Source organism: Thermobia domestica, chromosome 9 (genome assembly GCF_964235325.1).
Source record: "Thermobia domestica chromosome 9, izTheDome1.hap1.1, whole genome shotgun sequence".
In the NCBI taxonomy this organism is placed as follows: domain Eukaryota; kingdom Metazoa; phylum Arthropoda; class Insecta; order Zygentoma; family Lepismatidae; genus Thermobia; species Thermobia domestica.
This window is the reverse complement of record NC_137462.1, coordinates 129947674-129972246: the sequence shown is the minus strand read 5'-3', so window position 1 is coordinate 129972246 and position 24573 is coordinate 129947674. Positions and strand designations below refer to the sequence as shown.

At 34.5% G+C, this 24573-nt stretch overlaps 1 protein-coding gene across 1 annotated transcript in view; it reads right to left on the bottom strand.

Annotated features, from left to right (window-relative positions):
* Positions 1 to 23714, bottom strand: part of LOC145695020 (uncharacterized) — a 42956-nt gene extending 19242 nt beyond the window's left edge. Inside the window, exon 1 of the mRNA XM_081771848.1 lies at positions 23549 to 23714. Within this exon, the coding sequence (XP_081627974.1) occupies positions 23549 to 23560 (12 nt within the window). The 5' untranslated portion in view covers positions 23561 to 23714. The remainder of the gene's footprint in view (positions 1 to 23548) is intronic.
* Positions 23715 to 24573: the final 859 nt, after the last annotated feature.

Sequence of the window (24573 nt, the reverse complement as noted above, 5' to 3'; positions counted from 1 at the left end):
TATAAACAAATATTTTAGTACACACTTGTTTTACTCCTGAACTAACACCTTTATCAAACGGAAAACATAATATTTTGTTCATTCTACATCTTCTGTGTTCTCTCTCTCTCTCTCTCTCTCTCTTTTTTAAGACTCATCTTTCGAGACCCTTTCAACAATCTTGTTCGCTTTACGAAACATAAACAAGCCGAAGTACATCGCTTATATTCGTATATGAATTGTGGTCGTCATGCTTAAAGTCTATAGTGGGTCACTTTCGAGTAGGCAAAGAAAATAAAAGCATAATGTGGATCTGATGTAAGTTAAGGAATGAAAGCCCAAATTATTAAAAACATATAGAAATCCAGCTAGCGCTTTACTTATGTGTCTGCAGCACATTGCACCGGTTTTTCAAGAAATGGAGCTAATTAGCAGGTGTGACTAATATATCCGGTAATAAAAGATGGTCAATATTACAATGGGAAATTGCGTTTGGGTCAAGAACCAATGCATACTTTGTTTAAAATATTAGTCAGCTGAAAGAAGAGTACCCATTTTAAAGTTTTAAAAAAATGAAGATTTGAAAACATTGTGAGAAAGAAACCCCTAATTAACATAAGTTAATTAATGAATGTAACAAAATATGACGACAGTCAGCCTTGATGGAATTTACCCTATGCTGAATTCCCACATAACGTAATAATAAACACACTTAGATACAGCACAAAAGACCAGTGGAAAAAGAAACCCACAAAAGAAAAGAAAAGGAAAGTTTTGTGTTTTGCTTCGCTGAATAAAGTGGCGTTCTTGTTCTTTTTTTTTTTTTTTCTGGAGTGGGTGAGGTCGAGCACTACCAGAGGTGAAGGATCCTAAACTTTTCCAAGGTCGTAGTGAGAATGGTCTCTCATAAATTTCTTTTTTCAGTACGTACAGAGTATGTGTACTTGCTTGGCTTTAGTAATGAATTAGGTGTTGAAATCAGGTGAAAGACCGGCCGTACTGTTGTCCAATAAGAGTATATTTTTGTTCTTAATATGCTTAAAGGGAAAAACTTTCACTTAGTTCACTTACACCTATGCGTAATACTTGTTGGGAACAGTACTTACTACTTGCAATAAATTAAGAAAATTTAGAACAGGAACTTAAGGTCGAAATAATGTCAATACTAGTCTTGGTTGTACAGTGGCTTATACGACACTAATTTTCACATATATATTTTACTTAAATGTCGTTCAAAGACGTGACTCTATAAAGATACAAGGTTGTATGTTTGCAATGTCATTCACGTTAAACTTCTGAGCAATTAGAAATACTCATACTCAAATTATACGAGATAAAATCATGTGTTCAAGTATAAAAAAAACTCAGCCTCCCTTGAACCTTTCGTTCTGAAGAGTAAGATCCTATGGTTATACGTAGAGGTCTACGCGGATATAAAATACTGCAATCCGCATCTGCAACATGTCTAAAATATCTCTATCCACATCCGTACCCGTTTCCGCAGGTAACAGTTATATGTCTCTTATAGTCTTCTTCGAAATACCTGGCCACCCTCTTTTCCTTGGAAACTACTGTCCTTTAGCCCACAGTTTGAATTAAATCACAAAAATGTTGTTATTCTTTGAATACTTACAACCGAATTCTTTAAAATTCTCTACGTATGGTTGCCAGAATATGTTCTTCTGAAACAAGATCGGTGACAAGTTTTGTCGAACAAGACTGTACGAATTGTTTATTAACATTAAATGCAATCTCTTCCAATTGTAAAGTCAAAGTTTTTTTTTTTTAATGTAGAAAATACTACGTATTTAATTCAGATCTTCTCGAAAAAAAATTACTAATTGGAAGAAAATTTGGCAAGTTGATAATATATCTTTCAAATAATCAGAGTATATTATTTTATTTTATTTTTAATCTATAAGGCTTGAGCTTCTTTATTCCAAACACACAGGTGAAATTAAAGCTCAAACTCAAAAATAAAGACCTCAAACAAATTAGCATAACATTACATAAGAAAGTGGGAGGAAATGGAGTACTCGAGAAAACACACAGATACGATGTTGTTCACCATATACTCACTTGATCGAGCATCGAACCAGGGACCCCACGTACCAGAGGTATACGATCTACCGCTGAGCCACCGTGCCCCTCTCCCCAATTAGGAGTTTTTGTTCTTAAATATTATTACTTTATTGCACTATGAACCTTTTGAATTATGTACTGAAAATAGAAATATGTGCGACATAAGTAATCCTGAATGCCATTTTTCTTTATAAGTGCTTTGCATTTGCACTTTAGTCCTGCTGAAAATTTTCTGCAATTTTAAAGCAGCGCGTTCCATGTATGTAGTTCAAACCAGTGAAATTATATTTCAGTGAGATAAGTTTTATACGACCAAGTTAGTCTAAAGCAAGAAATTATGCTTAGACATTAGTTTTTCCATTTTGTTTGGTAGTTTGTAAGCGTTGTGGCCTTACTTCAAATTTCTTATGCTAGAGAAGGAATAATAAAATAGGTACCAGTATTTCTGCATGTTTTAAGTAATGAAGCGGATACTTAATTGGAAATTTGCTGTAACTGTGCATTACAAGTACTTCACCTACTAGATTAAAAAAATTATTTGATCTTTAGCAAAGAATTTTTGGTCTGCTGCAACTTCTAAATCCAATTTATAAAGCATAAATAGCCCAACTGAACCTTACGTGAAATGTATTTCAACTTAGTCCTCTAAACTATGGAGTGGATGAATTATAGAAAACATTCAGGAAACTCCCTTTGGCACACCTTATAACAACATTCAAGCAACCTTTTACGACACTCTGAACACAGTCATTTCTGTAATATATGAGAACTATGTCTTTCAAAACAAACGGCTACGGAAATCATAATTCAATAACTATACACATACAAATGCTTTTGGCATACTCATGTGAACGGTTCTTAGGAACAGCCACAAAATATGTATGCACATATTACTTCTTATTGAGAATGGCGATACTGAAATATTTCCCTGACAATAGGAAAGGGAGTAGTTTCAGGAAGAAAAAGTAAGGCGCGTGTGTGTAATTGTATGTATGTAAAGTGGAACCAAACAGGATTTTTTTAACAGCAATAATGCAGGCTGGAGACAAGAGAGATGGAAAGTAAGTTTCTGTTAGTACAAGACGTTTTATGTATATGTATAAAGTTAACAAATTGAAAACCATTGTAAATTTAATTTAGAAAGTTTAACATGGGTTTGACATTATGCAGGTCAGATTCATTGCTAATAAATATGCAAACCTTTCTCTCTCTCCTTTTGTTCTGATGGCATACAAGATTACAAGTGCACATTTGTTCATTCAATATTTTATAAGATTTAGTTTCATGCTACACGTTAAAGATATTTCCTAGTCCTCTTTTTTATTTACTTTAATTTTTCATTCACGTTAATAACGTGAAGTCAATATAAATCCACTTCTCCAAGGAATTCATAGATAAACGAACTTCTTTTTCATTCTTTTGGAACAAAAGATTCAATATATTTCAATCAAAAACTTTCTTGTAGGGCTTATAATCTGGAGAACCATATACAGTGTAGCCAAACCCAAACTATCATTAATTCAGTGCCGTTCGATTTAAGGGCCGTTCAAAAATTTTGTGACCCCTGATCCAAAAACTAATTATTGGCCAAGATATCGCAATTTTTTGGATCCATTTTTGGTTTTCCTAATTTTCTTGTTTATGATTATAAATTTAGAAAACAAATTGATATGAAAATCCCTCCTTCCACTCTTTATAAAAGGAATTAGAGAGCGGAAAAATGAATTACAATTCATTAATTCATTTTAGAAGTCTGATCTATTAGAGTTTAATTCATACATTTAATATCGTGTAATATGCTTCAGAGTTTTATTATCATATTTATAAGTGAATAAGTAGAATTCCATAGTTTAGTGTTAAATGTTATGTTCTAAAGACAAAAGGATTATGGGTACAAGCGAATGGTGTTAAGAAAAATGTTGGGCTGAAAGAGTGAGTGAAACACAAGCTCCGAACCCCAAGAAAATCCACGGACACGATATTGTACGTAAGACACTCACTAAGTCTGAAATCGAACCGTGCAATCATTCTACTGAAAATGACTGTTCTTATCATTAACGTACCGTGCTCCTTGCATGTAAATGCATATATTAATTTTTGGCATAAATAATCCCTGTAATTTCGTCGACAGCGTCACAAAGTGTCGTATCTCAAAAAAATCGAAAATTGAGATATTTTACTATGTAGTTGCATACACTGACTTCTACAATTTCCCAAAACGACACATCTGTAATGTGCGTTGTTTTGACGGGGGTGATGACGTCACTGTGTCGTATCTTAAGATGGAGCATATAAACCATTTTCACAAACAGTCGTATCTTGAGTTACGACAGTTTGTGAGCAACAGATATTTCGCAACAGGACAGTTACGCCTATATTCAAAGCAATTTGTTTATTTATTCTAAGTGGCCCAAAAGTAGGTATACAGTCCCGTACTGATAAACTCATTGCTTTTTATATTATTTCTTATTGTTATCCATCAGGTAGACTTAGTTTCTTTATCATTTGTTCCTAATATATTTTTACTTATATCTTAAGCTTGGAACAGCCGAAGCAAATAAACTTATAAGCTAGAATGTTATACTTGATCAATGCGAGGTTGTATACATATATATTTACACGGCATGGGGCGTCCACAGGTTGCGGGTCGACATGACATGACATTTTTGAGTTTTACGTCCCACGGTTATGCCGGTTAGGCTAAAGGAGATGGTGATTATGAGAAATGAATGAAATGATGGAATGAAGAAAGTGAGAGGAAACGGGAGAACCCCGAGGAAACCCACGCACACGCTGTTTGTCCACCACAAAGTTAATTTGGCAGGAGCAGGGTTGGAACCCGCGACCCCATGAACCAGAGGTGAACGCTCTACCACTGAGCCACCGCGGCCCCAGGTTGAGGATCGAGGAGCAGAGATATAGAGGTTAGCTGCGAAGATACTGAATAAGCAGTCGCGGGCAGACAAGGAGTGGCCCTCCAGCTTGGAGGTTTGGGTGAGCCTAACAAACTCATCCTGTAATAGAAAAAAAAAAGACAGTTTTTCAGAAACAATCACAGAAGCCTCGGACCAAGACTGATAACTTGGCACGATATCAGCAAAAGAAAATGGAGATGAGGTTTGGAACATGGAATATTAGAATTTTTTATAGGGAGGCGCGTTAAAATCCGTAACGAATGAGTTAAAGAAATACAGGATGGACCTACCAGGAGTTCAGATTGGTTGCTATGATAAGATATGCGGTGCAAACACGTAAGAACATCAGAGAAATTTCTCTCCGATTCTTTGAATCTAGGCATGAACAAAAATGGGGGAGATTCAGTCCACAGTGCTATAAGCACATGGCAGTAATTTTGTACCCTCGTAACTTGAACCGATTCTTAAACTGGCAAGGAAAAAGAACCCATATACCGTTCATTGTGTTGACAGAAGCAATGTATAAGACTAGATCTCTGTCCCAATGTCTTTGTATTCTGTCAGTTAGATGTGACGAAAATGGAGATTCAATCAATTGGACGGAAATGCGCGAATTGAAAGTGGACAAAGACTATCCAAACTGCATTCAGTTTAAGACAAGTCATTTTGAGGACACTTACATAACTATTTCCCTGAAAAGAACGCAGATTGAATCCACCAGATAGAAGTTCCTACTTTGCAGACTTGTCAAAAATTATCGCTTCAGAGAAGTACGAGGACTCGTTTTGATTGATTTTTTTTAACGTCTTTTTCAGCAGCGAGGCTATATGAGACGTGGACCTACTGATTAACGTGGAATCCGAACTACATGAGCTCCCGCCGGGAATCGAACGCGGGTCTCTCGCGCCTACAAGGACTCGTTATCATTGTGTCCGGGTCCAACGCTAATCATTCGAAAACTTGAACATGTTCAGTTTTACAGAAACTTATCACATTAGCCATCCTTCTCAAGTGCATGATCAAAGCATGCAATTTGCAAATTACTTTGCAAGATTTTATATTCTGGCAATGACAACTTGATAGCATTATTTTATGTTATGGTTATGGCTCTTAATATTGTGTTTCTTGTGTGTTGTCAGGAATTTCGTTTTACTATCAAGAATCTTAGGAAGCATTTGTTAAATTATTTTGTGTAATAAACACAAAGTTTTTCAATAAAAGTGCAAATAATTCCGATTGTTCATCTATTAATGTAGTTCTCAGTATAAAAAATATGGGTCGTATCTTTCATACAAAGAGGATTACCATCGTCACAAACTGTCGTATCTTTTTCCCGCCAAATTTTCCACAAGCTTTTACAGGCAAATTCCATAAAACTTTCTACACTGATTTCTTATGATTTAAGTTATAACTTGGTAAATTTTCTCTCCTTTCGGTAAAATAGATTTTAAGTTATGGCTGTTCAAATTTGTGTGAAAACCTAAAAATCGCTCTCCTGAAAAGTTTAGAAAACTGAGATACGACAGTTTGTGACGCTGTCGACGATTTGTCGCAGCTATTAAAAAAAACAAAACACATACACATATTTTATTGAAGTTTATTAGTTATCTGTATAATAATCAAAATTATATTTTCGTAATTAATCTGAAGACTTTCATGCAAGACTGTTCATCCGAATGTACTAAGTATATTAGCGACTGCAGAGGGTCCAAAAATGATTAATCATATGGTTAAGATTATTTATTATTATTGATTTTTTTTTTTTAAAAATATGAATGATGAGTTTTCAAATCGATTGCATTGTTTGTACGAACGAACGTATATGAACGCACAGCAGTTTCAGCAGAGCAATCTCTCGTTTAAAGTCTGCATCTAACCGTGTTTTGAATACGCCTTTTACCTAATATGAGAATACATTATTAATCAGATTTCGATGCATCCCGCGGTGGTTCACCATATACAGTAATTCTACATCATAGTCCCTACATGTAATTTAATTTTTGTAGAAAGGACTTGAACGAGTTAGAAACAAAATTGGCATAATGGTAATTTAAGCACATAATATGTGCATGGTAATCTAACAGTAAGTACATAATGAAATATGTCCTTAGATTGCCTGCAAGCCTACCAAATAAGGTAAAAATTTTCTCATTATCTATGTGCCAATTAGCTTTATTTTTTCAATAGCCAATTAATAAAAGAAGTTTCCCTTTATTTTTAAAGTTTTATTTATTTATTGGCTAATTTTGTTTTAAATATGAATTCAATAAACTTAAATATGAATTTTAAATATGAATATGAATTCGAGAGGCTAATTTCACTGCATAACTATGAGTTTTATATAAAATTTCGAAGCTGAATGATTCGAAATGTTAGTTAGTATGCAATATACACAAACAAATATTTTAACTGAGATGTTACTCTTGTGAAAAATGAAATTTTTAGTTTACTTACTCAGAATTATGGCTAAAAGAGACTGATGACCAGGGCAAGTGATGATGAAGATCAGAAAATATGTGAGGGAATGTAACTCCGATAAAATTCATATGCATAATGTTATCAACATAAGAAGCTCAGTTGGGCAGGAAACAGGGGCAAGGCCATGTACAAAAACAAAATCATGAAGAGTAGTTTTAGTCGTAGAAATAAATACGTAGACTTACAATACGAGACTTAGGCCCCCGGCCTAATATGGCGGAGGGGCAGCCCGGATATCAAAAAATCTGGATAGGCCGAAGTTCTATAATTATTTGCTTCTTGCCCTACCCAAACCATTAAAAGTACGATTTTTAGACAAAAAGCTATATTTATACATATTTTTTGACTTCCTAGTACAGTCTAGTACTTTATAGAAGTTTGTTATATACTGTACTGTACGTTTTAATAGTTATTACAAAAAAAAATCGAAGTCAAAGAAAAAAATAATGCACAAACTTTAAAATAAATTTAATTGCAGGACTAACCTAAGTGCGGGAAACATAAAATGGTGTACATCAGGGTTTTCAATCTTTTGCACTGGAGTGCCACTGTAAAGTCATACGTACCACTCAGCAACAATTCGTGTACTACCAACGGTACGCTTGTCACAGGTAGAGAAACCATAATATACATTGAACGACAATTTTAAAATAAACAAAAAATAAGGAATGTCTAATTTTTAAAAAATGTCATTTGAACTTGGTTTGGTATTCATTAATAAATGATTGGAAAAGTGTGAAGAGTTACAACTTTCACTTTCTAGATTTTGAAAAAGTCTTTGATAGCTTTTTGGAAAAGATTTCTCACTGGGAAAGTTGCATTTTTGTGGAAATGTCGAGTACATTGTTCAAATGAAATTAATATTTCTCATTTTATTAGTTAGGTTAATTCATAGTCTATTATATGTTAAAGGCACTTGAAATGACTTAAAATATCATTGTATCAATAGTAAACTTGCGAATTTATAATATGGTCTTGCTTTTAAGCGTCACTTCTGACTGATGTTACACCCTTTTGAATTGAGTTTAAGATGTGTTTAATAGTTCCCTTTTCAAATCAATATGAATAGTCTTGAATTGAGCCATAGTGATTTGGATCTCAGAGCAAATTAATGTGAAACCCAGTTTTAATGCCAGATATCGTATTCCTATCTCTTTTTACAATTCCTTCAGAGTAATTCTAAATATTAAAAAAATAATAAAGCTCAATTTACTATTGGAGTAAAATTTTCCAGTAGCCCCAATACAGAAAGGACATGTCCAGCGACTAAACAACTATGGTAATGCTGTTAGAACATATTATTAAACACTTTTTTTTTCTAAAACGGACACCAATCAACAATCTCTAATTGTGATAATCATATTAATGATGTATTGAAAGTTATTTACTGTGAATTGTGTACACATCATGACTTGCATTCGATCGACCTTTTGTGGCTAACTGGCTTACATACGTGCTTTCGTGAGGGGGAGACTAAACCTCATATAATAATTGGTATTTTGGGTATAATGCCACTTGAAGTAGTAGGTCTCATCTCAAATAATCTTGGTACAAAGGAGTAATATTAAATCCCAATTGGTCAATTGCAGTTGCTTACATGCACAATGATACACTACCTTTGTCATCGAACTTCAAAATATATCTATTTTTTTCTATCTTTATTTATTTTCTTAGCAGTTAATTCTTAAGAAGGAATTTGCACTTAAAATCTGTATATACAGTATTTACTCCATCAGCCCGCATGTTCGTCCGTTCTGGAGACAAACAAATTTTCAAGAACTACGTGATGGATCACCAGCACTTTCGGCCAGGATGGAGAGAGTCAGAAGTTAGGCATAGAATTCGTTGATAGAAGTGATTCATCTACCGGAAGTGCTAGGAACGGACCATTTCCGGTATTAACGTTAATCGCTACAGACCAAAAACTGCAATAGATAGTAAGAACTGGTTTCCTGTAGTCGATTGAGTGTCACGAACAGACATTTCATCTCCATCCTTAACACTCTACTAAAACCAAAAGTCATAAAAATCCGCTACAGCCTCCGAGTTCTATATTGATATACATAAAGCCCCCCCCCCCCCGCAAAAAAAGTATGAGTTTTTTCCGATATAACGTTCAGTAAACGAATAGATACAACGTTCTGAGAATAGATCTCATATTCTGTCTTAAGCTTCTATTCAGACCGGAAGTTGCAGAAACCAATTACTTCCAGTTTTAATATTGATCGGTACACAGAATGAAACAATAGATAGCGAGATGTGATTTTCTGCAATCAATTAAGCGTTTCAAGAATATATTTCATCTGCAGTCTAATCGTTTTGTTAAACCCGGAAGCAGTAGAAATCTATTCTTACTTACAGTTTGAAAATATTAACTGAGAAAAATCTCACCATACAAAACAAAAACTTCTTCATGTGGTGTAAACATGACAGTACTACTTCTTTACTTTCGAGCGACGAGAATAGAAGCAGCTACCATAATCGTGCACCACTGTCCTCCATTAACCTCTTCGTCTTCATGGAGGAATTTTCTGTCAACTGTAGCCTCTTTCGCACTTCCCTCTTTTGAAATGAAAATGAAAATCAAACCTTTCAGTTTAACGTTCCACGATTATGATCTTTAGGCTAAGGGAAACGATGATTGAGGCAAATGAACGGTGATGGAAGAATTGGTGGAATGCGAATGTGGGGGAAAAGGGAGTAGCCCGAGAAAACTCACGGAGACGACGTTGTTCACCATAAACTTACTTGGCCAGGGATTGAACTAGGGACCGTACGCATCAGAGGTAAGTGCTTTACCACTGAGTTACGCTCAGTGTTTCTTCCACGCCTGTTTTTTGGGGGGTACTGCTACCCTGAAGCTCTGAGAGTGCTCCCCGGAGGAAACCAAAATAATATGTCTATAATATAATAATAAATAGAATAGTACCAGCAGTGCCCCCCGGAATACTAAGTGTGCCTCCCGGAATACTGAGTGTGCCCCCCCCCGGAACATTGTTTCTGAAAGAAACACTGGTCACGGCGCCCCCTCTTGTCCCTGTTACCATATCTGCATAACGTCCTTTTTGATAAAGCTCCTTTTCAGCCAATATCCTAATCAATTTTTACTCCTCTTAGTGGTAAAGCAAGTGGAGTAATAATGAAAAATATTGAATTTGAAATTTCAACGGATTTAAACGTTTCATAGCCGCTAGTACCGGAAAATTAATTCCTATTTGTCCATACCTATCTTATGTACACTCATCTAGAAGTTACATCCTTTAACACACCTAAAACAACGATTTTAGAAGATTTCTCCTGCGGAGGAGGTTTTTCAATTTTCTTCCTATCCCCAAAATAAAGTTGTTTTATACTTGAGAGAGGGAACAGATAACTGCGAATTTCCCGAAGAGCCCCCTGGCGAATTTGGTTATATTCTGTAAGTCAATATTGCAACAACTCTATAATGTGGTATAAATCATATTCATTTCGAACAATTTTCTTAAAAATGACTCACTTGATTTTGCTCATATTCCATAAATGAATACTTCACTACGGAACTTCTGGTATTGTTTATGTTCCATTCCATTTCTTTTGAGAACAGTTAATTCTCTTTGTATACGATGTTATAACTTGCCACACGCCAAGTTAAATTAACCATGGCGGAAAGTATGTTATGATTCACTATTTAGTAGTGCGGAGTGCAATTAGTGCCAATGATGCGACGAAGTGATAGCATAGCATAAATATCTCAATTAATTTTTATAGAAGGGAATCCATTAAAGACAAAGAATTAAAAGTTATACTGGGGCCCGGAAATAAAATATAGTCACTGTCCAGAGTTGAATGTGGTTGAACGATTAGGTAATTATAAGTTTTTTAATGTTATTAATCATATAGGTTTCTTCATCACCTGTGTGTAAGATAGAATTTACAACTTCATTTCTCTCATGAAACGCGTGATTAGGTCTTGTTAGATCCTTTATGTGGTGTTGTTAGCTAGAAAGTTATCCCTAATTCTTCTTGAAACTTAATTATTTCTATGAACTACGTTTGTCTGGAACATTTGCTGATTAACATGATATATATACAGTGGAACCTGGATAATTTGAACCTCAAGGGACCAGTAGAAAAATTCGAATTATACAAAAATTCGAATTAGAAAAGTTTTTGTAAATGGTTGAAATAAACAATCAAACTTCAGGTTTTAACATAAAGACCATTATTGGAGCTAATGATAAGTGTTTTAAGTACCATACACTCATTGTAAAACTAGAAAAAACATAGGTTAATACCATATGAAATAAAATATTGTATTGTAATACGTACGTACATACACTAGCACTGTATTATGCATGAACATTGAAAAAATCGTAAAAACAGAAAAGAATATTACTGTATTAATAGACAAATAACTGTCATGAGACTCAAAAAAAAAAAAAATCAACATTTTTCAAAAAATGCTAACATCTTTGCTTGTTTCCTAGAATTTAGACTCTCGGTCATTACAAACGAATCTAACAAATTCAAGGAACGGAATAGTTCATCACTTACTTCACTTTTGTTTTCCAAAAACCGTCTGAGTTGCGTGATGTGCTTCGCTGCCTCGGCCGCACTCGGAACTGATTGTTCGGGATTGGTCTCGTCACATTCACCTCCAGATGCGATGTCGTCATTTTGATTCGAGTTCAAAACATCGGCGATGGTATCTGACCACCCGATGACTTGATCTCCTTTTAGATTTACACGGCCAAAACTTCGAATTATCCAGATTATAATTCGAATTAACCATGATTTTTTTAAAGCATTGTTTGTATATAAAATTCTAGGGACCAAGAGAAAAATTCGAAATAAAGAAGTTTTCGAATTACAGAAGTTCGAATTATCCAGGTTCCACTGTATTATATTTGCTTGAAGATTGGTTTTTAAACATTGAGGCTAATGAGACTTGAAGCTAGAGAATACGAACCATTACATAAGCTCCCACCAGGGTTCGAACCACGTCGCACGCAGCAAAAGGCTGGAATTCTATTTAGCCACAATATAAACTGCCGGTAGTAATAATTATTCGATAAGGACTAAAACGAGCTAATGTAAATGTTCCACTACTACTATTATTACTATCGTTGCTTTAATAGTAATAGTGAACTTCTATAAGTTTAAGCACTAATACGTTCTGATTTTCCTAAGACAAATCTCTTTTCACGCTTATATCAAAACTCAAAATTGCGAAAGTATCGCATTTGATTGGCATTGACCCAACATACTGTACGTCAGACATTAATAATTACAGTAGAGCGTCGATTATCTGAACGTCGGTCAACCGAACGACCATTAACCGAACTGTGTACTCGCTCGCACCTGTTACTCTCCCACCCTACCGTCCATCATCCCCCTCACTCCCAAACCAAGTTTCCCACAGTAGTCGCCTCACTGAGCCACCGCTGGCGGAACATTGCTTCTAATGGGGCCTTCATAAGGCGCTGCTGACCGGCCAAGCCGCCAGTCGCTGCGTTTCAACAATCAGCACACTTCTGTCGGTTTGGCACTGGCTGTAGAAGTACAGTAGGCCCAGTACAGTACAGTACAGTTCGATTATCCGAACAAACCAGTTTTCTGAACACCCATGTCCCCCAATTACTTCGGATAATCGACGCTCTACTGTAAATTATTAAACCAATATAATTCACATAAATAAGAAAGAAAGCAGGAAATAAGTAGTTACTAACAATAAACAAACCATCTAACCTTAGGATAATTTCAATTTTTTCGTATTTCTTAATTATGCTTTTTATCATTGTGAGAAAAAGAAAAAAGAGCAATTATAATATACACATATGAAACCATAAATTGTAAAGCTTATAATATGACTTGTACTATTGTCTTAATAAGGAAATAAAAACCAAATAATTATGTAACAATAAAAGTGAAAGCTTTCTTTTCTGATTGATTTTATGATTGGGAAGGAAATATATTTGATGGAAAGTCCGTGTTTATACATGTTTATATGTTAAATTGCTGAGATATTTCTTAATACTTGTTTCCTGTGAGTTACAACAAAATCAATAATACAGAAAGGGGAAAACCTAAAGAAGCAGCAGTTGAAAAGGAAAGAACCATTTAATGTTCTAGAAGAGTAAGTCGCCATATAGTCAAGGTTCGATAAGCTTTATAAGGAGCTAAATTGGAAGAGGAGTGAATCATGGGAAACACAAAGCAGGAAATAAGTAGTTATTAACAATAAGCAAACCGTCCAACCATACAACTACGAAATGAATTAACAGTAATTATCAATAGAGCTATTGTTACCATTATTATTATTATTATTATTATTATTATTATTATTATTATTATTATTATTATTATTATTATTATTATTATTATTATTATTTGAAATATGTATTAATTATAGAAATAATTCATTATCTGGCACTCTGATCTCTATTTTATGGTTACATATTGGTAAAACACAGTACAATATTTAGCAATCCAGAAACAATCAGGAAAATCGTGTAAAAGAAAGGATTCCACAAAATTTTGACGAAGGTATCTCTATTTCAACAATAAGACTTTTGGTATTCCAGCTGCGTTTTGAGAACTCATTAATTTCTTTTGTACCGTAGTATTTCTTGCATGATAGTGCAAAATGAAATGTACACTATGATCAGACTAGGTGAAAATTAAATAAGTATCTTGTGCTTTCTGCAATGAGAAATACTTAGACCCTATCAGTGTGCAATCAATCAACTGAGTTAGTGCTGATTTTCTGTGGTTAGTCATTGATTAGACTTATCTTGGGTTTGATTCAAAGTAGTGGAGTGAAAAATAGTATCATTGAGTTGATATGGTTTTATATTTTCAATACAGAATTGAGCAAACTGAACATTAAACACATATTCATCCCTAAATTTCAATAAAGGCTGTCCTACCATCAGGAAACAGAATAGAAGAAACTTTCTCAATAACCAGCACACACCGTAGAGAAGAAATGGACTTAGCTAAGCGCGACAGAACATCGGAAACAATCTGAGATAGACTGAGACAATAATAATAATAATAATAATAATAATAATAATAATAATAATAATAATAATAATAATAATAATAATAATAATAATAATAATAATAGGTGACGATAGTAAATATTATTATTTACATGAAGGAACCATTTCTATTTGATTCACAAGAACATTGTGCATATCAAACTTCCCTCATTCATCTCAAAATCCAGATTTCACATCGTAAGAAAATAAATAAACGAATAAAGAAAAAAACTAATTTTACGCCTGTTTTACTCAAGAAGTATCACCAGGTTCGGTAGAATGTTGATACCAGAAGTCTCTAGTGTGACACACGAGCGATGTTCTACTAGTAAAATTTATTGAATAATCAGCTACATGGAATTTGTTGCCCGAAAACGCAATAACGATATGAAATGTAAACTCAGTGTCATACTGGCATGCGTTTAAGTTATGTTTCATAGTACATAAATTGGTGAAATAAGAAAATGGGAGAAAATGGAAGAAAATTTGAGGAAATGGAAGGGGCAAAATTTATCCACCTTATGCTTACAGATTCTCGGATCAAACCAAGGAAGTTTCGCACCAGAGATGAATTACCGACCGATAGTCTCCAATATGATACGATGAATACAGTGAATCTGGAAGAGACATTTTTGTATTTGTTGTAATCAGTAACGTTTTCAGTGGGGCTATCGGGCTCAAACCCCCTCCCGAAATAAATTTATTACCTTTTCACATTCTACGTACATCAATAATCCTTCTTACCATTTCTTGGAATTTAATTGACTCTCCATTTTTTTTATGCTCTTTGTTCAGAAATAATACTGTATTTGTAAAATTTCATTCCATGTAAGAACTGCGTTCTTTTTTCTTTCTTGCATCCATTCTACTCTTCTGTTTCTTTTTCTTAATAGTTGTTACTTCGTTTGGTTTCTCCTATCATACTTTCGACGGTTGTTATTTGGGATTCAAGTCGTTCGTCGTCAGTAACACCAAGACTAAGAGAAGCTGATAAGCGAAACTTGTGTTTCCACACCAACTTTGCACGGATATCAATATAAAGGGATTTAGTTATTATAGCAAAGGAATATTTACATCTTTTAGTTATAAAGAAAGATAAATCTTTGAATTAAAGAAAATCAAGACGGGGAGGGATAAGTAGCCCGGGAAATTAGATGGGCCAAGAGGACGCTTCCTTTTTCTTCTATGAATAGAAAAGGTTAGATTCGCTGCTAAATTTCTGTGTGTATCATATCACATAAAATTCACCAGTCTGCAATTCTTTCCATTAAAACTGCAATCAGTATACTTCAGCTTCAACTTGTCTCAACATTTTCTTTCAGGTAAAAACGTACACAGATAAAACTGAATATTTTCATTTTTTTTTCTAAAATAAAATCAGTTAAGTTGAAATGAGATCACAAATATTCAACGTGTGTTTGCAGGAGTGTTATTTCAGATTTGCCTGGGAGGAGGTTAAGATTCTCCACCCACATACGGGTTTCAGGTTTTTCCTAGTATATTAGTAGATTAATCGATTAAAATATATTTAATTCTCAAACTTAGGTGGGCAATTGCCCCCCCCCCTAGTTCCCCGTGTTGTGCGTAGCCCCACGAAACAAAATCCTAAATACGCCACTGGTTGTAATCCATCTTGAAGGATCTCGGGTCTCCAGCATCCTATTGTTTGCATCATACTTTAGTTTTTTCTGAATATTTGAACAGTTAATCGAAATAAACTGAATGTCATTTCGAAAAGGCCATATATCCACCAAAGTAAATTGTTGAGGAGAAGGAAAAATTTTGGATTGCAAACTGGACGTGTACAATGACATTGATAATATTGAGACAATAGTGTAGGATATATAACATAATGTTAGCATACAATTGGTCTTTTCACAGATGATGCGCGTTTCTTCGCGTACGTCTCAAATTTGCACTAAAATGAAAATGTGGTGGGGATGGACATATTGCCTTTTCGCAATGACTGATTCAATCATAGTATAGTCATCCCTCGGTTCTATGAACCACGATTTAATAGAAGTGTGCAAAATTTTCAGACTTAAAAAGAAAGTAAACGATAAAAGATGCCTTATAAAAATTACAGATAAAATCTTATGAAAATTTAGAGTATAGTCATAGTTATACGCTTGCTCTTTGTTGAAATATCACGATTAATTAAATAACAGATTAACACTCACCAAAAGCGAGTAACAGACGGGAGATTATCAGTTTACTATCACATGACTGGAGATGAAATTATTGGAGATTATCAGTGCAGATTTAGACGAAATCGATCAACTATCGACCAAATATTTACCATTTGCCAAATACTAGAAAAGAAGTGGGAATACAATACTCCGGTACATCAACTATTTATTGATTTTAGAAAGGCTTACGACTCGGTTAGGAAAGAAACATTGTACAACGTTCTTACAGGATTTGGAATACCAAAAAAGCTAATTTCATTAATTAAGGTATACTTAAATGAATCCTAAAGTGAAGTCCGGGTAGGAAAATTTTTGTCCACGAGCTTTCACTTCGAGAATGGCCTGTAACAAGGAGATGCGTTGTCGCCATTATTATTCAACTTTGTCGTGGAATACGCTATAAGGAAAATTGAAGATAACAACCAAGGCCTACAGTTGAACGGTGTTCACCAGGTTACAGCGTAGGATGATGATGTAAATGTAATAAGGGATGATAGGAGAACAATAGAAAGAAATGTAGAGGTTTTATTAAACGCTTGCAGGGATCTGGATTCAGAAGTAAATGCAGAGAAAACTAAATACATGGAAGTGCGTCGGGTCCATAATACGGCAAATTATGGATGCGTTAAAATATTAACCCATTTCTGCCCAAATTATTTTTTCGAACTATTTGTTTCTATTTTTCATATCTCTTACAAAATATACACCACGTGACGCGGAGCGGGATGTCGCTGACCTAATCGTAGGCAGTGATACCAACCGACACTAGAAAAAGTTGTACCGTTTACCCCGATTTTTATTTCAGCCCCAGAGGTTCCGAAACTTCACAAATGTCAACGTCAGAGGTTGTCGACAAATGTCGACAACGAGCACAAATGGGTTAAATAATACTTTTGATAAAGTAGATAGTTTCAAATATCTAGGATCAATATTAACAGAGGAAAATCATATTCAGGAAGAAATTAAATGTCGACTAAAAGCAGGAAATTTGTGTTATTATTCCGTTCAAAATCCCTTGTCGTCGCGAATTCTGTCGAGAAATTTGAAGCTTAAAATATATAAAACACTAATCATGTCTGTTGTTCTGTATGGTTGCGAAACATGGTCGCTTACTCTGAGAGAAGAATGTAGATTGAAAGTATTTGAGAACAAGATTCTGAGACGAATATTCGGACCCAAGATGAACGGGAATGGGGAATGGCGGAAGCTTCATAACGAGGAACTATATAATTTATACGGTTTGTTAGGGTCATCAAGTCTAGGAGGTAGGTGGGCAAATCAGGTAGCTAGGATGGAAGAAAGTAGAAACGCTTTCAAAGTCTTAACTGGAAGACCAATCAGAAAACGACCATTAGGAAGACCAGGGCGCAGATGGGAGGACAATATTAAGATGGATCTCGCAGAAATAGGAATACAAAGTAGAAACTGGATCCAGTTAGCTAAGGATAGAAGTCAGTGGAGAACTTTTGTGAACGCGGCATTGAACCTCCGGGTTCCATAACCATAGGCCATAGAGTTAGTTAAATAGTTAGTTACTTAGTATCAAATGACTAATAAAAGCAGTATTTTTGAAACGATATTAACATGTTTTGGATTTTTTAAAAAAGAAAGAATATTTGCGGTTTGGAACATTTTTTTTTGGGGGGGGGGGAATGATTGTCCAGCGAAAATTGGACGTCTGGAAGGAATCCTAATTATGGTAAACGTATATTTTAAAGTATAGCTAGTATTTTATGTTGTCGGATTGGAAAGTGTGCTTGATTAAAAGTAGCTACTATACCGTATTATTTCTCTTTCTTTTGTAATACAATTTTGGATACTGTCACTGGAAAATTAAAAATGAAATAAAATCTTTGAGTTTTACGTCCCACGAGTATGCCCTATAAGCTAAGGAACAGGGATGATTAAGACAAGTGCATGATGATGGAAAATTTGGTGGAATGAGAATGTGAGAGGAAACGGAAGAACCTCGACAAAACAGATGGACACGATATTATCCTCCATGAACTTACTTGGCCAGGGATCGAATAAGAACCTCATGCACCAGAGGTAAGAGCTCTACCACTGAGCCACCGTGCCTTCCTATAGCCAGTCTTTCGATAGGAGCTTACGGACAATATGGGACAGCTATTATCCCCTTTTAGCCCGATAAAACGAGGGATGAGTATATTTAAAGATTTATTCACATGTTAAAAGAGCATGTAATTCATCTTATCTCACAAAATATAACTAAAGAAATCCTAATAAAAATAAAAATACTAATACTAATAAAAAGAACACTATTTAGAAGTACTGTGTGAGCAACTGTTAGATCTATGTCACTGTTAAAAATGTCTCTGTCACTGCTAGGAATATCTGTATCACTTTTAGAAGTGCCTGTGTCACTGTTAGGAGTATCTGTGTCACTGTTAAGAGTGTCTCTGTCACTGGTAGGAGTGTCTGTGTCACTGTTAGGAGTATCTGTGTCACTGCTAGACGTATATGTGTCACTGTTAAGAGTGTCTGTGCCACCGCCAGGAGAAAACAAAATTTGCTAGTTAACAGTTCTTTTTTCTCTAATATACAGTACGTAAATACTATAAAAATAATCTGCTCCAGTAATCTTGAAATGTTTAAAAACAACTATAAATTTGCAACAGAATATTTTAGCGACATAAAAAGTCATTTCCTTAGAATTTCGTAAAATGTATCATGGACATTTACTCCCAAGTACGTGATTTTATTCAGCTCCATCTGATCTATTGATTAATATATCTCATGTCTGAACAATATATGGTTAAGCAAAATTAATGTTTAAAAATTAATCCTTATTTTGGGCTATATCATTAAGAGCCTGCCTTACTAAAAATAATACAAAATTTATCATTTTACTTTTGCTTGTTTATTCATAAGTGAAAGGAGATAATAAACTGCAACTTACTACAATCATAGATAATGTTATTCCACAACAGAAAATATGAACCTGAAGAATGTTCAGTGTTGCCATCCATAGAAATTACAGTGTTGCCAGAATAACAATTCCCCTAAAATCTAAGTTAAGGCAGCGACTAGAAGAACGAACTCAACTGCATTTGATTACGTATCACGTTGTTTTGGTTTGCTGTGAACTACTTTTTTTTTTTAATAATAGTTGTATTTGGTTTGTAATAAACAAAATAGTTTTAACATACAGTTATTAAAATTAAATAATAATGCTATTTAAAAAGTAGTTCACAACAAACTAAAACAACATGATACGTAATCAAATGCAGTTGAGTTCGTTCTTCTAGTCGCTGCCTTAACTTAGATTTTAGGGGAATTGTTATTCTGGCAACACTGTAATTTCTATGGATGGCAACACTGAACATTCTTCAGGTTCATATTTTCTGTTGTGGAATAACATTATCTATGATTGTAGTAAGTTGCAGTTTATTATCTCCTTTCACTTATGAATAAACAAGCAATAGAAAAATGGTAAATTTTGTATTATTTTTAGTAAGGCAGGCTCTTAAGGATACTGTGTACGGTCGTATTTTCCAGTATCATAATGAAAAGTTTGATAAAAGTATATTTCAGTATTAGTTGTATCTTAATTTCGTACATGGCCTGGTTAACGTACAGCATGACATTTTAGGTTTACAACAAAAGTTTTTTTCTATGCTTTCTTGAAACTTACGGATTAGAATATACTCTCCCTCATACAGTTTTGCTCAGTACGATATATCTGTCACCTTTGGTGATTTTTTTTTTTTTTTTAACATTAAACGAAAAATAAATGTCCAAAGATACAAGAACGTTAATATACATACATTAAAATTTGCATTAATATTTTGCAATTTTGATGCTTCTCACTAATTTAAATGTATGTAAAAATGTTATTCTGCCCCTTTAAATACAGAAAAAGAACATAGATAATTGAAATAATACCACATTGTAAGCTGGACCAGTCAACTGCACGTTCAATAAAACTCACTGCGACCTTCCCTTTCAATATTATAGTATAATAAATGTAGATGGGAGATACATCTTATTTATGATATATAATTCAAATCTAGGGCTTTTACCACACAAATACATCATCCTCTTCCCGGTTCCAATAGACATTATGACTCACTTCTAAATATGCAAGTTGTTTTGTTTCATGGAAAAGACCAATTAATTAGAACGGGGTTTGAAAGTAAGATTTTTATGCAAAAGTAAGTTACTTGGACTAAATAAAGTATAACTAACTACCATACTCTGTACAAACAAAATGTCTATATGGAAACGCAAGTCTTAATTATTAAAATACTTCATAGGGATCGATATGTTCACTTGTAGCCATACTTGGCAGATACCACATACAAAGCAAGTCGACCCTAGGCCAGCCTGTCCCTGGTCGAGTTCGGCCAACAAATATAGTACTTTTTTTATTCACTTGGCTATGGACTATTTGCTCACCAAATTTGATTCCTATCTTGCCAGTAATTACCAAGAAATAAAGTACCCTTTACCCTGGAGTGAAAATATAAGCTCACGTATGGTTACGCCGGGAGCTAAAAAAGTTACTAGATTACTATAGTGTGAATCGCGATTCATACATGATATCCCAGGAATATTGAACTAACTGCACATTAAACAAATAATTAAAAATAAGTTTTCACAAAAGTGTGCCTAAAATAGAAAAAAAAAAGTTTTATATGCCCAGTGCCAAAGAAATGATTACTCTCGGAATTAGAGCTGCGAGAAATTTAGATCAGCAAAGGCGATTTGGAGGGTATAACAAAAATACAAGCATTTTATCGCTATAAGCTCTGAATGAGAATTCCCATGAAATTTTAGTAAATCAATTCACTAGATTACTTCAAATGGTTTCTCACATACAGTATTAATATTTGGAAGCTTCTAGTTCAGAGAATCTCGAGTGACTAAACATTAGTTAAGCTCCCTCTTAATACTTGCGCTTTCGAGTCGAATTTTTAACCATTCTCTATTACAACTGAATTTGAGGGACGTAGTGGCTCAGTAGTAGAGCATTCACCTCTGGTGCTTGGAATCCTTGGTTCGATCCCAGCTCGCGCTAAGTAAACTTTGTGGTTGACAAACACTGTGTGCGTGGGTTTTCTCGGGGTTCTCCCGTTTCCTCCCACTTTCTTCATTCCACTATTTCCTTCAATTCTCATCATTACCGTCTCCTTTAGCCTAGTCGGCATATTCGTGGGACGTAAAACTTAAAGATTTCATTTCTTTTACAACTGAATTTATAAACAAAATTAAAACAGTAAATATACTAAACTCTTTAAAGGTATTTACATTTCCCGAAACTTGTGGAGAGTAATGCGTGATGGCAGGTTTATATCATAGCCTATTTTCATGTGCGGGGCGAGAAATCCAACTAGCAATTGAACCTGGGAATTGTTTTCCAAAGCTAAAACGCATTAATTATTACATTATTTTGCAGCCCAGCTGCATCGTAGTTTAACCACTTAAAATTTTGGAGCAACAAAAATACATATATATCAAAAACTACAACAAATATATATGCAGACAGAAATTTCCATAAAAAACATTGTAATGCCTTAACATAGATTACTAACTAGAAGTATTGAAGCTAAAGTTAACTTTTCGAACTTAGTGTAGTGTTTGTTATTTACAAGAAAGCTGTAACCCACCAGTTTGTTCCACTTTCATTAAGTAACACACCCGTTTGTTTCACTTTCATTATGTAAAACCGAGCGCAGTGTCACCTAATCTTTTGTTTATAATTATGAAAATACTAAAAAAACAATTCTTCATTTTTATTTAGATTACATAATTTGATAGGTTTATTGTATGCTTGATGCCTAAACAAATTGATGCAATAACCGAATCGGCGATTAGAAGTTCCAGTTTGATGCCTAAACAAATTGATGCAATAACCGAATTGGTGATTAGAAGTTCCAGTCAGATTCTAGTATCCATTAGCCTAAAAGACATTCTAGGGGTTAGAATGAATGCTAGAAACAATCTGAAGAAACGCGCGTGTTAAAAATTCAAGCTCTCATTTCGATGGTGACAGTATTTAGTGCATTTCAATAGTACGGAACTAATTGTACAGCGTTTTACCAAGTGAGCATAAATAAGTTACAAGTTTCCTGGCTTCCATATCATAAAGTTGTAGGTGTGAATGTCCTATTTTCGAATATCGGATTTTCATGAGCTTTCTCTCAATATTTTAAGGGAAAAGCCAAAATAGTTTCGAATATCGCTGACTTCCCAGTATCCCCGAAGCATTGGCACTCTTCCTCCAAAGTGTTTGTTTCCATCTTTCATTGCTAATCAGTCAAATTTTCTAGTATAAAATGGCATTCGCTTGAAGAGATTGAGAGAAACTCCAGAAAAATCCCATATTCAAATGAATAAATAAATTACTAGTGTAGTCGCCTTTGGTCCGAGAGATCAACCTTTGATTCCCGTTGGGAGTATTTGTGATTCGGATCCCACATTTAAACTGTAGGCCTCCACGCCTCATATACATTCAACCTAGGAAAGTACCTTAAAAAACAACCATCAATTTTTATCATCATACTATTTTAGTGCAATGTATAATTCGTAACTTTTACTTATTTGATTACTTATTTGTTAAAATTTAATTTCATGAGATGTGAGTCTACAATTAAGGGTTGAATCCGAACCAAGGTAATGTGTGCAAAGGTCTTCCACCAGAAATCGAACCCCGGAACCGCGCACCAAAAATATACGCGTTATCCACTAGACTATTGGACTATCGTTTTCAATATTATCTCATTTTTATGAGGTAATCGAATATGAAAACTTACGTAACAGTTGAACATAATCCTTTTCTATGAATAACATTATAATACGGGATCACACCCACTATTGATACTAGATTTTGTATACATTATGATTTTCCTTAAAAACTCACCAAATTCTTCATGGAGATAGTTTTTTCTTTCTTTCTCTCTTGTTTTTTCACTTGACTTGAAATGAACAACTACTGGGAACTGAATGAAGCCTGAGAAAGAATGTAAGTTGTTATATATATGTCAGAGTGAAAATTTAGGCTTTCCCACTGACTGTGACCTTTTCTGGTTGAGCAAGCTCCCGGGATCCCACCCACCCACTTCGTTTACTCCTTCCTTCCCTTGGACTGGAAGAAATCATAAAATAAAAGAAAAGGAAAAAGAAAAATAAGGTGTTTTTATCACGTGGGTTCGCATGTTTCAGAAAGAGCGAAATGCCATTTTTTCTTTCTTTCTTACTTTGTTTGGCCTTGGAAGGATATGCGTACAAAGTACGTAGCCGCCTGCACTCACCTATAGAAATACAGGAGTCATTAGTGCGATATGCTTTGACTTGTCACCCTGTGTGGTGAATCACCTGTGACTTCTCGCATTCCAAAAAAAGAAAGAAAAAATGTTGTACAGGGTGTTCAGAAGCCTATATGCAACTGACAGTGCGATTACTCGTATTATTCATTGGTAAGGGCATGCAATTTTTATGAAAAATTTCGTTTTCAAGTTGTCAGATTTCGCGTTTTTTAACATTCATATAATAATAATAATAATAATAATAATAATAATAATAATAATAATAATAATAATAATAATAATAATAATAATAATAATAATAATAATAATAATCCAAAATATGTTCACATTTAAAGAAAAAGTATTTATTAGAACAGTGGTTCTCAACCGATATGTCGCGAGACACTGGTGTAACACGCAATCTCGTAAGGTGTGTCGGGCAGGGGTGGATCCAGGGGAAAGCGATCGGGTCGATCGCCGCCCCCAGAAGAGGAAACTTTTTATTTTATATATAAATAAACCCATCCATAAAAAGTTTACAGCTCTTAAAAGTAGCTCTAAGTAGCAGTATTACTACCGACCGCCCCCCACCCCAGAAGTCCGTCCTGGATCCGCCCCTGATGTCGGGAAATTTTAGAAT